At 44.2% G+C, this 17,036-nt stretch overlaps 1 protein-coding gene across 2 annotated transcripts in view; it reads left to right on the top strand.

Moving 5' to 3' along the window:
- MYRIP (myosin VIIA and Rab interacting protein) overlaps positions 1–17,036 on the top strand; it is a 1,544,915-nt gene that overhangs the window by 1,381,013 nt on the left and 146,866 nt on the right. For both annotated transcript variants that reach the window (XM_085631574.1, XM_085631575.1), the window contains 2 exons: positions 15,092–15,196; positions 15,286–15,346. In XM_085631574.1, coding sequence (XP_085487700.1) covers positions 15,092–15,196; positions 15,286–15,346 — 166 coding nt within the window. The remainder of the gene's footprint in view (positions 1–15,091; positions 15,197–15,285; positions 15,347–17,036) is intronic.

Below are 17,036 nucleotides of genomic sequence, written 5' to 3'. Positions count from 1 at the left end.
GCCTGGCAAGTGGTTCACTTGCCAGGTCGAAATGGCAGTTAAAAACTGCACTCACAGACACTGCAGTGGCAGGTCTGCGACATGTTTACAGGGCTACTCATGTGGGTGACCCAATCAATGCTGCAGACCCACTAGTAGCATTTGATTAACAGGCCCTGATCACCCACAGTGCACTTTACTAGGGACTTACCAGTAAATCAAATATGCCAATTCTGGATAAACAATTATAATCACAATTTACACAGGGAGCACTTGCACTTTAGCACTGACCAGCAGTGGTAAAGTGCCCAGAGTACACAAAACAGCAGAAACAAAGTCCAGCATACAGTCAAAAATACAGACGATGACGCAAACAATATAGGGGAAACCATGCCAAGGATGCCAGGTCCAACAAGAGCAAATCCTTATGAAATGCAAAAGTAAGAACATACAGGAAAGTCTATGAGTTTGTTCTGACTTAACACTTGGTGCAGCTTGTACTATAGCTAAGGAAAGACATTTGTTCACGAAATTAGGAACAGAACCCGGGAAATAATCTTTGTGAATAGGAAATCTGAAAATGAGAAGACTGATCAACATGATGAAACTAAAATGAGTGAGAGGAGGGGTAACCCCAACCATTTAGGGAATTACAAGAATTGTCCTGCACTGGACAAAATCTACAGTAAGTGCAAGAAAAGAGGGCATTTTGCCAGGGTTTGCAAATCTAGTACCTTTGGGAAAGTTAATTTGGTCTCAAGTGCAGGAGATAATGATGAAGAACTGAATCCTCAGGTAGTTATGGGAATCATTGACCTTGGAAATAAAATAAAAAAATACTTCCTTCAACCATCATTAAAATAGTTTGAATCGACGTTCACATGATGGTGGACTCATGTGCCTGGTACACTATTGTCAGTCAAGAGTTGTTTTCTGCCTTACGGCCTGATAAGGAGTTATTAAATACTGACAAAAGTCCTAGACGATATACTGGACACAAAATCAAGATGGTGGGCTTCTTTTGGGCCTAGTTAGAATTTAAGGGGTGGAATTCAAAGGGCAAGGTTTTCATAGGAGACAAAGTCAAATCCATCCTTGGTTGGCCTCACCAAGAAGATTTAGGTATTAGATTGGATCCACTGGCCATTTCACCAGTTCATACAATTTTAGTGTGAGACAATAATAATCCAGAGTTTGTGCAGAAGATCCGAAAAGAGTTCTCCGATGTATTTAGCCATGTGTTGGGTGAATATAAACATTTTGAACATAGAATTGCTCTAAAGGGAGGATCGATACATGTACGACATAGGGTCAGGAATGTCCTAATTAATTACAGAAGTAAACTCAAGAAAATGTTGAATGAGTTATGTGACAAGGATATAATTGACTTCACTGAAACCTCACCATGGGTTTCCTTGTGATTATTTTATTAAAATCATCTGTAGGACTTTGTTTGTTTGTGGACTTAAGAAGTTTAAATTAAGTAATTTAAGTTGATCAACATCCGCTTCCCAAAATACATGTACTAGTCACGACATTGTCTGGTGCTACTGTTTTCACTATCTTGGATTATCCACTGATCACCACCAAGTAACCCTATACAAAAGAAATCCTTTTGGATTGGCTAGCACAGCAGCAGTCTTCCAAAAGTTGATGAAAAAGACATTAAATGGTATCAAGGGTGTGGTAGAGTTCGAAGATGGCATCTTAGTTTTTGGGAAGAATCAGAATGAAACGATGAAAACTTGAGGAATGTGTTAAAATTGCTCTCATTGAATGGGTTAACTTTGAGAATTAAAAAATGTCCTTTTGCATGTGAAAGTCCGGACTATTTAGGTATCAATAGATCAGTCAAGAGCATAAAACCTAAGGATGACCACCTTAAGGCTATTCAATAAGCTCCAGCACCTGTGTCTAAAGAACAGATGTCTTACTTTATGTTCGAAGTTTGTTTAGAATTATGCTAATAAAGTGGAACCTTTGAGACACTTTTTGAGGAAAATGTTTAGTAGGGTGATGAACAAAACAAGGAATTTTCTAACTTTAAAGAAGAATTATTAAAATCACAGTGTTAGAAGCAATTTGTGGTTAGGAAGGAGTGTTTAATTTGTGTTGACACCAGAAAGCCAGGTCTTGGCATTGTGTGTAATGCAGACTGATGGCAACAATGTGTGGGTAGTGGTGTATGGTGCAATGGCGTTGTCAGAGAGTGAAAGGAGTTATTTGGTCAATAAAAGGGAATTGCTTGTGCGTGTTTGGGCAGCAGGCCATTACAGGATGTTTGGAAAAGAAGTTCAAATTGAGAACTGAACATTAACCTTGAGTCAAAAAAATTTCTCCGGAGGAGGCCAGAATCTTACTGCAAGGTTATCCAGGTCAACTGCCAAGCTAACTTAAAGTGGAATATTTTCTAGAAACACGGATTATACATGCTGTTTTTTTTGTCCAGCTTGCTCAGAAATGCCTCAGTGGAAGTTGATTGTCAGGAGCCTGAATTGGAAGTGGCTTTTACCATAGAAGATGTGAATAAGAATGCACTTTCATCTGCTAATGGCATTATAAAAACTGAGTGGGAGTCTAGCATGGAGTCAGATACTGCCATTAAAAAAGTAATTGAGTACTCAGACCATGGATGGCCAAAAGAACACAAATTGAAGGGAAAATTGTCTTCTTTTGTTTTTAAGATCAAGGACAAGTTAAGTTCAGCTTGTAGTATTGAGACTCATGGTGACAAGATTGTGCCACCTTTTGGCATGAGGAGCATTATTTTATACTTTTGTCAGGAAGGGTTTAGGAAGCTGGCTGTATACTGATGTAAGGTATAATGTACACAGAGTCCAGTGGATCCCTAGAGGTTTTACAGAGGCTAAACTAGATAGTACTAATGCTCTCTTTTTGTGATGGTGTGGGCGAGCAGTTAGGCTTATCAGAGGGCAGTGCTAAGCATTTGTTGTACACACACAGGCAAGAAATGATTACACACACTCAATGTCTAAATCCGAGACCAATGGTTTGTAAAAATATTACTTTTAGTATATTTATTTTATAGAACCAAAGATACTTTGTTGCAGTAAAATACGCTTTGAAATATCACTGTTTTTCAATGTAAAAAGTGGACACTGCACTTTTCAATCAGTACAGTGTTGTCCTATGCGAGGAAACACAATCAGCAGTATGCAGGTAAGTAAACAATATACATTATTGATATTTGGATGAAGAATCAGTACCAGGTAAGTAACCTCACTGCACCACCAGCGGCACTGGGGCAGACGTGTGCAGAGTTCAAAGTCGGGATCTGGTGCCAATGTTATCAAATGGAGAAATGGGGATCAAAGTGGTACCACTAGCAGGTGAGTAGCATGGTTTTGGAGCCCAGTCACCGGGGGGTAAGGTGAGCACAAGGGGGGGCCAAAAGTCAGCACCAAACTTACACCTCCAGTGGCATAGAGGTGGCAGGGTGCAGGGTGCAAACGCAGCGTTGGGTGCCCAATGCAAACCAATAGGGAATCTGAAACTTGGAAAAAGGCTGCAGGCTCAGGCCAGGAGGCTGGACGAAAGAAACCTACAGCTGCACAAGTAAGTTGGGATGTGCACGAGCATCGGGTCACCATCGGTAGATCTCCCCAAGGCCCAGGGGCTCCAGGTGCATGGGTGCCCTTTGGCATCAGAAGTCAGCTTCCTAGTTTGGTCGCGGTTGGGGTGGGTCATCGTGCAGAGGTTGCAGGAGTGAATGTAGAGTCTGGCAGAGGTCAACCCATGAGAGACTCTGAACCAGGATCGTTGGGGAACTTTTTCTGGACCGGTGGGCCTCTTGGACTCAGGCCATGGGCATCGGATGAAGAGTTGGTCGACTTTGCGGTTCCACCGTCAGAGCACCTGGTCTTCAAAGTTGACTTTCTTCTGGACGGGTCCGCTTTCCACAGGAGAGTCTTTTTAGAAGGCAGGCAGTTTTGAGGGTTGCTAGTCTGCGGGACGAGTAGCTCTTCTCTAGCAGGGTCTTTGAGGGTCTGCAGCAGCCGGCATTGCTGCTTCACAGAGGGAGCTGCTGAAAAGGCAGCTTCCTCCGCGCAGGAGCAATTGTTTCATCTCTTTCTGCTCATTTCTTACCTTTATTCTACCTCTTTCTGACCTTTATTCTGCTTGTTTCTCACCTTTTTATTGCCTCTTTCTGCTTGTTGCTGACCCTTATTCTGCCTCTAGCTGCTAGTTTCTGACCTTTATTCTGCTTCTTTCTGATAATTTCTCACCTTCAATCTTGCCTCTTACTGCTTATTGCTGACTGTTATTCTGCCTCTTTCTGCTTGTTGTTTTCCCCGGGAGCGTAAGAGCATCAAGGCTCCCAAGTTCCCAGCTGACTCCCCGCCTCCTGAGACAATAACTGAGGTCTTGGAAGAGCCCCCTCATTCAATACCTACAATATACATGACACAGGTAATATGCTTCTAGCGGGGGCTGCATCTAATTGTACTCCTGCTGTGCCCCACCCACCTGGGCCACCTCACCCACGCTGCTTGCTTCAAACGCGGACGGGTCTTCCGGAATTATCTACAGCAGTGCTGCACCATGCTGGTGCTGCAGGGGGGTCCTCCCTCTCTGTCTTTCCCATAAACACGGAGACCCAGTGGCCTGGTCCACCATTCCCAATAGGCACTGCATCCTTGTAGGTGAAGATCTCACGCCGACCCCCTTGCTGAACTGCTGTACCCTACGGCCTACCATCTATGATGTGGGCATTTCTTCGGACAACCCCAGTGTAAAAGTATCACAGGGGCCCAACTTGCTTCTGTCCTCTCCCCACCCACCTGCTGCGGCAATCAGCTGCGGTCCACTTGTGTGGGGCCCGCTTCTGGACCTTGCCTTTTATGCCTCAGCTGCACCATTCCTGGGCCGTTCTCATACCAGGTCCTAGCTGACATTGTTGACACCTCTACATTCTGCCCCTTGACGACAACACCAGGTGCCACTGGGCCCTCCCAGCCTAGCTCAAACCTAGAAACTTCCAGTTGGGGCTCTCTCGCTCCCCCCATCCCTTTCGCAGACCATGGTCCCTGGTGACCCCAAACAGCTTATGTTGTCTTTTGAAAAATCAAAACCTCCGGAGACTGGGGGCTGCGATGGGGCTGGGTGTGACTGGGGGTCCTGACATCGGACAGTTGCCATTATGGTGGAACTCCGTGCTGGCTTTCGAGTCATAGATGAAATATTTGACACCCTCTCCAGTCATCTTGATCAAATGGGAGAGTGTCTTGACTGCCTAAACATGTGACTTGGCAGTGTAGAGGAGCACATTTTGAGCCTAGAGGATGGTTCCACTAAGACCACAAAACCCTTTGAGAAGGAAGAACGTCTCCTCAAATCAGTACCCATCAAGAATGAGGACCTTGGAGCATGGGGCTGCCGTAATAACATCCACATACTGGGAGCAGCAGAGTGTACCGATACACAACGTCTCAACCTCTTTGTTGAACCTTTGTTCACCACCAGCATTTCTCTCCCACATTCATAATTTAGTGGGCCCACCTCTCACTTGTACCTGACCTTTCCCTGGCGCCCCACCATGACCAATACTCACCTGGCTCCTCAACATCCGGAACATCGCCTTGAGACTGGCCTGGGAGCACCGCACTTTTCAGGGGCAGCCATTCTCCATTTCCCTCTTCCCAGACTTCACTATGGCTGTACAGTAGGCCCGCTGCATATTCTCAGAAACCAAATCAGCACTTCGGAAACGGGGCCTACACTAAGGCATGCTGTACCCTGCTCGCCTCAGGGTGGATGTCAATGGCGAGGCCGTATTTTTGACATCTCTACCAAAGTCCTAACCTTTTGTAAGCAGCACACCAAAGACCAAGCTTCCCCTTGACATGCCACTCCAGAATGCTTGCCCCCTGAATATCTATCAATAAACATCGTGATACACCCACAGGTATATGTGTATGTCAGAATTTCCCCGGACAAGGTGTAGATCCCCACGATGGTGGAGAGTACACACTAGTTGTTAAAATACCCCTCACACACCAAAAGGGCCCTTGGTGTCATGCTTCATCATAGGGGTCTTCCCGCCCCTCTACGGGACGGGGCGTGCTGCGACCTACGTGTACGTGGGAGCACTGTTATTATGAGACAACTATGTGTGTTATGGGGGTGTGAGAGGAAGGGTCAGGGGTGAATGGAGAAAGTGAGATAAAAAATACCTGGCTCGTCGGTCTAGAAGACTTTAATGTACCTATGACCTGGTATTAATAAAAGGTGGGGGGGGGCCCTGAATATCTACTCCACTGCGACCACTGACTTGATTCCCTCCGACTAACCTTGTGGCACAAATATGTTGCTCCCAGTGGCCCCAATGGGTGAACTCAGCATCTCCATCAACGTATCCCATTGCTGACCACATTGGTGTCACCCCGGATTATGCCATCTTCATGATAAACTGTGGCCCATTCCTCTCCCGTAACATCAGACTCCTTACCAAACTTGGCCAGTTTGCCGTAGCGTTGCCACCTTCCAGTGGTGTACACTGTTATGATGACTTTATACCTTTATTTGTTTTCAGGGCTTAGGGATTCTCACCTAGTATGGATGGGGATTTGGAGAGAGAGTATTGTTGGACAGATTGTTTCTCTTGTTCTTTTATATACATCAACAGTAATGCTCTTTGCCGTACACTTGGCTGCCATACTTCACCCACACTAACCTAGGATGATGGCACAGGACCATGGGGGGGGGGGGGTTAATGGTGGAGTTCACCTTCCTTTCCTGGAACATCAGGGGCCTCAATAATCCCTGCAAAGGTAAACAGGTGTTGCAATACCTATCTCAACATGGCACGCAATTGGCCTTCCTGCAAGAGATGCACCTCTCCTCTGGGAAATCACATGCATTTGCCTCCACATGGGGCCCACACCACACATATTTCTGTGGGGTCTGCATGCTAATCCAAAAATCCTCCCATTTCATCACACCAACACCCTCTTGGATGGAGGGGCCAGATACGTATTGGTCACAGTAATCCTGCTGGGACATTGTATACCAATATTTATGCCCCTAATGTCAACAATCCTGACTCCTTCCAAACACTTACAGCTCACATAAGGCATTAGGACTTTGACCATACCCTGCTAGAGGGGGATCCTAATCTGCTCATAGATAGTCTACTAGACATCACTTCTGCTGCATGGCGGCTAAACTACAATCACTCTGCGTCCTATACAACCTCTATGTAACCTACCTGCTCCGTGATGCCTGGCACCTGCAACACGCTCCTGCCCCAGCATACATACGTTACTCTATGCTGCATGATACATGGTTGTGCATTAACTACTGGCTCTTGTCCTCCACCCTGGGTCCATGGCTGGGCACTGCCACCCACCTAGCCTGCACTCACTCCAACTACTCCCCTGTCCGGCTGATGCTGCTGATACCCACCAGGGGTTTGCAGCGGCAATTTCCCCACCTGGCACGACATGATGAGCTCTTTCACTCAGAACTACGCTCTGCGGTGGTGGAATACTTTGAGCTCAATACGAGCTCAGTTTCCTCTCAAGCCACTCTATGGGACGCCTTTAAGGCCTATATTCACAGTATATTCATTTCTAAGAACGCAGGGGTGTTGTACAGCATACGTAGAAGTCTAAATCGCAAAGAATCAGAGCTGACAGACCTCCATGACGCTGATGTCCAACACACCACAAATACATAAACACACCACCCTACTTGCCAAATACTTAGCGGACCGTGAGGTGCACTCCTTGGGGGGAAATACGCCAGAGCCCAGTGCCATGGGAGAGGGAGAGACTGGACCGCACCCTGGCCAGACTGTTTCAGCCCCCCAGAGGCTCATTTTACATTCCTGAAATACACCTGGATGATACGGCACAGGTGACTGCCAATGAGGAGGTTTTAACTGCCTTACTATGCTGCCATACACACATGTACACCTCCTGACTGACCGGCAACTTGACAGACCAGATGGAGTACCTTGGGGTGATAACCATGTGTTGGCTCACTACTCCACAGTAACAATTTCTCAGTGAACCTCTCTTGAACGAGGAAATTGTACAAGCTATCGACTTGCTTGATGAGACTAAAGCCCCCAGCCTCGACGGTCTCACTGGTGTATTTTACAAACATTTTAAACACCATTTAGTTCCCTATATGCTTGCCATGTATACTGAATCCCTTGAAACTGGGGTGTTTCCCCCGATGCTCCTCAAAGTGGTGATCACCCTGCTTCTTAAACCAGGTAAGGGTCCACACCAGTGTGCCTCTTACCGATCCCTATCATTAGTACATTTGAACAATAAGATACTAGCCAAGGTCTTCGCAAAACCGCCTCTCCCTCCTGATGGATCAGATCATCTCCCCAATTCAGTCAGCCACTTCCCTGAACCTGCGTACAGTTTTCTCTGTCCTTAACAGGATCTCGCCTGACATGCCAGTCACTGTCGCACTATTCAATGCAGAGAAGTCCTTCTATTCCCTCAAAGGGCCTTTTCTGCAAGCAACGCTTCATAAATTGGGCCTGCCACGAAGCTTCATTTCCCTGATCATACTCTTGTACACCCAACCACTGGCCCAGATCTGGGTTAATGACTCCCTAACGCCACCCGTTATTGTCACATGGGGTACGAGACAGGGATGCCCCCTGTCCCCTTCATCATGGCTTTGGACCCCCTTCTGCTGCACTTTCAAGAAAAATATCTGCACCGCGGACTACAGTTTAAGCCCTGCCCCTTACTTCTCTCCCTATACGAAGATGATATTTTGCTCTTTGTGCAATGTCCGGCAGATAATCTCCTCCCAGTTCTCTACAAGACAGTCCACTTTGGAAGCTCTGTGGGTCTCCACATCAATTGGTCCAAATATGAGCTTTTCCCCCTCACCGATGCCACTGTGCCTGTCCACTGTGAGTTCCCTCTGACCTGCTGCGATGGGCGGGTCCGATATCTGGGTATATTTCTGCAGCACGATAGGGAGTAAGTCATCAGACTGAATTATGGTCTGGCCAATGATAAACTGACAAATCTGGTGGATTCAGCTCCCCCTCTTCATGGCCGGTTGTATTACTATGATTAAGATGGTGGTTCTTCGCCAATTGCTATACCTCTTTCTGAATATACCCATCCCACTCACTAACTCTTTTTCTTCCACACTTTTGTCTTGCTTTTTGAAACTTATTTGGGCTGGCCATCGTCTGTGTGTTGGTTGGGACACCCAGATACTCCCAAACGAGAGGGGTTGTTTCAGCATACCACACCTTTATTCCTACTATTTAGTAGTGCAGTGCCAATTCGCCCATCATTGGTACCACACCAATGCATGTCTCCCATATTCCAAACCTGAAATTCATCAAGCAGCCCCAACTCTAATGATTTCACTCCTCCCAGAGGGATTGCCCCCTGACCCCAAGGACATTCAAACTCTATTGGAGCAAACTCCTATGGCTCCTGGGCGGTGGGCTATTCTATTTCCCATGGCTGACACTGGCAGACAACCCCTGGCTCCCTATTACCCATGAAAAATGGGTTCAGTGCACACTGGCATGACACCCTCTATACAAGTTCGGCGACCTCTTCCTGGATGGACTTTCCATCGCACAATCTGATGATGTGAGATTCGCCGAAGCATCCCACGTGGAGCACTTTGTCATGTGACACATTCATAGTGTGCTGCTAGTGAATATCCGCACCTACCAACTGGCTCTGGATGAGTCTTCTCCCCTGACCTTGGTGATCACAGATGACACCGGGGGACGATTAGTCTCCATGCTGTACCCTGCCTGCGTGACCATGCTGGCCCAAAGCGATTACACAAATAAAGGTCTCTGGGGGACCGACTTGGGAGGACCATTGACTGACAAAATGTGGACCACCTGCTGTGTTCAAACCCACCTCATTTCGCCCATCCATCGTCACAAATCATACATTACAAATTTCTACAAGGGAGCTTACATTACACCCCACACACTGGTGCGGATCGACTTCATCAAATCCTTCATTTGTCCCTCCCAAACGCCACCTTCCTGGGGCACACTTTCCTCATGACATTAACGTGTAGCTATATTGAGCCCTTCTGGCACACCGTAACCCCCCATGATGGGCATTGACCTTGCTGCAGACCAACTACTGGCAAACTGTTTCTTTGGTGATTGAAAAAGCATTGTGGAATCAGTCATGAGTTAGTTCCCAATACCGTGTGCAGCCACCTGGTCAATGCTAAGTTCAAGTTAGGGGAGCGTATGAGATTGACTAAAGGTAGGATTAGTAAAGATAACATTCATTGTGTCCAATTGGTTAAAGTTAAAAGACCGATGGACAAGGGATCATCCCCCATGGCAGTAACACAAGTATTCAAAAGAGCTGTGAGAGTGAAGGTGGCAAAGTTTGAAACTTAGGTAGAGAATCTATATTCAAAGTTCATTTGGAGAAGGTCAGGATTTGTGATTAGAGAAAAGAAAGTAATGTGTTCTTTGAGGCTGTATTTTTACAGTTTTGAATATGGCAAATAGGAGTGATGTTGATTAAATAAGGGGAGACCTCAAAACACTTGGATATTCCATGTGCTTGCTTTGCCTGAGATTGGTTGGAGGTATGCCAATGAAATTTGATCATTTTTAGGTCTCGGCTAGCGAAGGCTGCGCTTGTGCAGTCTCGCTCGCGAGATTTAATGACTTGGAGAAGAGGGGCTTGAACCCGCCCCTCTTCTCCCCTCTTCTCCCCTCTTGAATGCTGGCCAGCCATTGGAGAAGAGGTTTGTCTCTCCGAACAGGCCCCGTCCTTTTCGGATTCGGGGGCGTGTTTTTTGCAACTTTTCTAATTATCTCCTCCAGCCAATGGCAAGAGGAGAGAAAAGAAAAACACGCCCCCGAATTCGAAACCACCGCTGCGTTTCTCCGAGGCATTTCTGCTTCGCCTCGGAGAAAGGCAGTGGTGTGCTCGTCCTCTCCCCCTGCTCTCGGGCAACCCTGCTCACCTCTGGTGCTGATCTTGCTGAAGATGTCCCTATCGAGTGGTAAGACTGTTCTTATCTTCTTCACCCCACCGACATCTTCACTCGGCGCTGATCACACCACGCTTCCCACACCTCTAGCATGCTTTTCAACCCTCAGCATTAGTGCGTGCTTCTACTTTTTGTGAACTCGCTTCCTATGCCGCAGTGCTCTGCCACTGTTTACGACTGTTGTTGTGGTTTCCGCTGGCATATACGCTACTTTGGGGCGCTTGTTTTGTTTTCCACAAAGCTGTCTCGCGCAATCTCGCGCATGTGCAGTACCAGGCCTCAATCTGCCTAACCTCAGTAGTCCATAAATAATGTAAGCACTTACGGCATTCACGACAGCCAACCCAAGGCTGGACATAATGGGAATCTGCCAAACCTCAGTAGTCCATAAATAATGCAAGCACTTACGGCATTCACTACAGCAAATCCCACGGATGGACATAATCGGGGGAGTAGGCGGGCTGCGTTATATTTAAAATAACCTAGGATTAGATCATCGTTGGCACCTTCACCAATCCCAGCGTGCTGCCCAGGCTCCAGAGGCGCTGATTGGCCATGGGGTCCGCACGTGCCCCTGCAGTGTACAAAACACTTACCGAGCCGTCCCCGGTCTTCGCCAGTGGGCGGGCGCCACGCAGCGTGGAGCGGGCCCGGTCTGGCTGGTGAAGGACCCATGGTGAGTCAATCACGGGCGGGGGATCCAAGCCGCGGGATGACAGTCCGTCTCGGTCCACCTGTCCACTGGGGTGCCCCGGGGGAAGTCGGTCAATGAGAGGGAACTGAGCAACGACTGACAGCTGCCCGACTGCCCTAGCTGCCTGCACTGCTGCCCAGGCAGGGGAGCTCAGGCTTGTTGTGGGGACTGACATCAGACTGTGGGTGCAAGTCGTGTGGTATCTTTAGGTTTACTCCACTTGTATGTCACCAATTGGATGGCACCGTAGGGGTACTTTGCAGCTACCTGCTCCTCGCCTGGCTTTTAGGCTGAGCAGGGCGGTTCTCGTTCTGCATGTCACTCATGCGCCAGGCTACACTGTTAACATTTGGAAATATATTATTTATCCTTCTTGTGTTTGCAATTTTTATATTAAAAATGGATTTGTGCGTGGAATATGATACTTATAGAGTCGGACCCTATTCCATTTTCCTGCATTGTAGTACATTTAATGTTAACGTTTTGAACAGTTAAATATTTTGATGCTGTTTTAAGTACATATTTTTGTCTAACTATTTTGTGTGGATGATACCTATTTTAAGTGTATTTTTATTGTGTATTTAGAGCAGACGATTGTCACGCCATCAGAAACACCTTTTAATAACTGTGTGTGTTTGTAGGTGGCTCTGTGGGTGGCTCTATTTCTGTGTGAGTGGCTCTGTGTGTGTGGGTGGCTCTGTGTGTGTGGGTGGCTTTGTGTGTGTGGCTCTGTGTGTGGGTGCAAATGCAATAGGTCTCGCATTTGAGAGTGATTAAGCTATTGACATTGTAAATAACAATGCTGTTTCTTTATATGTTTTAAAAACAAAAATAAGTTCATGAGCAATGCCAATAGCTCTAACTTTAACAATGCCGAGACCATTGCATTGTAAATGCTTGTTTATAATGGTGCAGCTGATGGTTCTTCAATTAATTTGTTTTTTAGGGTGCTTCTATTTTCTCTAGTTCCTGGTTTTTTGTATTGTTTTAATTATTATTTTTTGGGGTATAGGAAGGAAGATATGTGGTAATTGGACCTGGTGATGTGTGTGCGAGTATGGAATGCTCATGGAATGCTGGAATGTTATGGGTATCACTGGGTAGAAGGAGGTTTGAAAAAGGAGGTTGGGAAGGGGCTGGAGAGACTGTGATGGCGTTTTTGTTCTACATATTAAATAAAAAAAATTCTATTTTCACTTATCTGCATCTGGAGTATCTTTACATCAGTTTTTATTTTATTTTATTACTGCAGATTTATTTTGTATCTGTTATATTCACTGATTGTTCACGTTTAGATCATGTGTTAAGTAGGAACCGACATGGCATTATCTTTGTTACTTAAATATATTGTGAAAAATATGTTGCATGTCTTATTAAGGCGATGTGTTCAATCAAAACAATCCAACTGAACTGATGTCAAAGTCAGTATACCCTTGTTAAAAAATCAAGAAACTAATTTATTTCAACGTGCGATAGGACAGTGCTACCGTGATCGTTGGTTTGTTGGAGAGTACAGTTAATCATACCTTCTTAAGAGGCACAGTCTAAATTTCAGTCTTTTGCATCGCATTTTTTAGGGTGCTTCTATTTTCTCTAGTTCCTGGTTTTTTGTATTGTTTTAATTATTATTTTTTGGGGTATAGGAAGGAAGATATGTGGTAATTGGACCTGGTGATGTGTGTGCGAGTATGGAATGCTCATGGAATGCTGGAATGTTATGGGTATCACTGGGTAGAAGGAGGTTTGAAAAAGGAGGTTGGGAAGGGGCTGGAGAGACTGTGATGGCGTTTTTGTTCTACATATTAAATAAAAAAAGATTCTATTTTCACTTATCTGCATCTGGAGTATCTTTACATCAGTTTTTATTTTATTTTATTACTGCAGATTTATTTTGTATCTGTTATATTCACTGATTGTTCACGTTTAGATCATGTGTTAAGTAGGAACCGACATGGCATTATCTTTGTTACTTAAATATATTGTGAAAAATATGTTGCATGTCTTATTAAGGCGATGTGTTCAATCAAAACAATCCAACTGAACTGATGTCAAAGTCAGTATACCCTTGTTAAAAAATCAAGAAACTAATTTATTTCAACGTGCGATAGGACAGTGCTACCGTGATCGTTGGTTTGTTGGAGAGTACAGTTAATCATACCTTCTTAAGAGGCACAGTCTAAATTTTAGTCTTTTGCATCGCATTGACAGGTCATCGTATATGCACCAAAATGTGCAATATGACAATATAAGCAGTTTTGTTGGTCAAAATGGTTGCCATGCCAGCGAGCTTTGCTCTGTGGCCACCCCTAGCCTTGTTCAGCAATGATTTAGATCTAAAGAAGATTTTTCAAAACAGATATTGGAGAATTCCCATGTAGGGTATTTGTGGCAATACAGAATCATGCATTAGGACCAATGGGGCATATATACTAACATGTCATGGCAGTCAGGTAAGCAAGCACAGTGCTGTGTTGCATGTAAGCAAGAGCAGAAATGCTCCATATTTACAAAGATATACAGAAAGTTTGCCCTTTCCATGCATTTGGTGCACTGTGCGCTGCCTAGCTCCAATACAGGCAGCCTTGCACCATAGTGAAAGGGTGTCTGTGTTACAGGAAATATTGTTTTTTTGTGCAGGACGGGGACCTACCCGCACAGAAACAATCCTAAAAGGCATTTTCCACTTTCTATGTGTGCTGCTGAATGCAGTACACATTGAAAGAGGAAATAATGAGGAGAAATAAACATATTTCTCCTCGTTGCGCCTCACTAGGGAAGGGGAAGCATTTTGACACATTCCCAGGATTGCTAGCTTTAGTAAATCTGGGAATGCACCACAATCTATGGGTAGGTGCGTGGCAAAGCCCATGCACCACCCGTGGAACGCCTCCCATTTTGAAATGTAACATACCGCATAAATCAGGCCTTTGGTGGCTGAGTAAATTCCAAATTAGCCTTTGTGTTGCCTTACGCCACTTTGCATGATGCAGTGGCGACTCAAAGGATTAGCAAATTAAGGGCCTTGTATTTTCTACTCATTTTTAAGGAACACCCTAACCAGTGGAAACCTGTTGCCATGTTTTTCAAGGAAGAACATGACAAGGGGACAATATAGCACTAATCTTATTTCCGAGCTTTAGTTACTGCACACATTTCTATTTCGTCTTCAACATTCTACCACTTTGGGCCAAACGAGGATCATCAATTGGTGCTCATAGGTCAACCTAACTCTTTTAGCAGTCAGCCAGTAAATCCCATGTTTATAGAAGCTACTAATGGATTATGGGAACATACCCACGTTTGTAATCTGTTACTTATGTTGGTGTTACTTTTTGTTCTAAATGGAAAATTGTTTTTTCTCCACTAACTTTGTAACCTATAGTAAACATGTCACATTATCTTCTGTTCTCTTTGATTTAGATATCAGATATTGAGAGCAGGATTTCAGCCCTTACCCATGCAGGTTTAAATGTTGCTCCATGTGTCCGACTTACCAGGAAACGAGAACAGCAACAAAATAATCAGGTATATTAGATATACGTGAATACACATTACAAATGATATTTATTTGTTGTATTAAATATTTGAGAGTTGTTTATGCAATTCTTTTCCAGGTACAGACCATTGATACCTCTAGGCAACAGAGGAGGAAGCTACCGGCGCCGCCAATGCCAGGTATGCTAACAAAATATTGCCATTTTTTCTCCTATTTTGTGAGAGTAATTCTATCTGCCCAGTGAATTTTGAGAACATAGGAATACCACCTCTATGGACAAGCTATATAATAAAATAAAAAATGGAGGGATTTGTGTGTTTATATTCTTAATTGTGATTATTGCTGATCTGCTTCCTAATTATCAATGACATGTATACATGTACATTATTAGTTTATATGTTTCCTGTGCTATCATGTTATCATCTGCAATAGGCGTGTGTGTATATAACAACAAGAGCCCCCTCATTGTGTTTATTTCTAAAATAAATGCTTTAGGCGTTAAAAGCTTTGAATTCATCAAGATGGCTTAAGGTGTGCCACACTTGTGTCATAAATATAGAATGTTAGCACTCAAGTTGTTCATTACACCAATGTGTAAAGCTGCAGTAGAACACTGGAGAGTTATCTGACAGACTGTTGCTGATGTTGAAAGTACATGATTCAGTCACACATGCCAATGTTTTATAAGAGGAAAGTGGGAGATTTTAATAAATTAATCAGGAGAATGTAATTCCTCCTTTGAGTTCTACTGAGACAGAGGCAATTTCAGGCAGGAGCCATCAAAAATAAAGCCATTTTTGGCTTAAAGCAATCGGGTGTCTCCCGGCTGAATCGGGTCTCTTGACATGTATTGTTTCAGTCTGCATGTCAGATTGTTTTACTGACATGGATGAGGAATATATTTAGCAACTCATAGAAATGGTGTCCTCATTTTAGCTTTGTAAAACACTAACCATAATTTGGAATGACAAAAAAAAACTCATGTATTTAATATCTAAAGGAAATGCTTTATGTTTTACAGCTTTTATTTCATTAAGGTGTCGTCAGATGTACCACACATTTGTCATAAATACAGGATATTAGCACTCTAGCTGTTCATTAGAACATTGTGGGAAACTGCAGTAGAATGCTAGGAAATTAACTAACAGTCTACTGCTGTGGTTGGAAGTACATGTTTTATCAGAGTATCAGACTTTATTCTCCCATAGCTGAAGAAGATAATGTGAACTTAGGGAAAAATGTGCTCTCATTTTAACTTCTGGGGCACCTTCAACAACCTTAGTGACAAACCAGGAGCAAAAACGACCTTTTCTCAAACATGTTTATAAAATCCCAGCAAGGGATCAGAATTTTATGTATATATATGTGTATATGTATATGTATGTATGTGTATATGTATGTGTATATATATAACAGGCAGATACAGCGCCTTCGTAGTGTCAAACTTTCAATTGAAAAGGCCTTTTTTGTTTTTTCAAATAATTTGGTACTGTTAAAACTGCACAACACAACAACAACAAAATAAGTATACCCGTATTGGGTTCTTCATAGCAAATTTTGTGCAGATCCTTCAAGTGGGACCTAGAAGAAAGGGGGGTCACAAAAGTGAAATGTCTCTTTTTAACTCCCATAATATTCTTTCCTCCTTGATACAGAAAAAACAGCCAATGGAATTACACCAAACTTGGCACACAAATAGTATTTTACTCAGAGAGGGGGGTCGCTGCTTAGTTTGTTCTAGAACTGCTCTGGGCATTAAGATGTAAAATTTTAGTGATATCTGGACTGTAAATTCACTAACCCTCTACAGGTTAGCGAATTCACTGAGGATTTGTAATTCAGATTTAAAAAGTAAAGGCACACCATTGG

Source organism: Triturus cristatus, chromosome 10 (assembly GCF_964204655.1).
Source record: "Triturus cristatus chromosome 10, aTriCri1.1, whole genome shotgun sequence".
Lineage (NCBI taxonomy): Eukaryota > Metazoa > Chordata > Amphibia > Caudata > Salamandridae > Triturus > Triturus cristatus.
The sequence above is the reverse complement of the archived record's forward strand: the minus strand, read 5'-3'. Positions and strand labels throughout refer to the sequence as shown.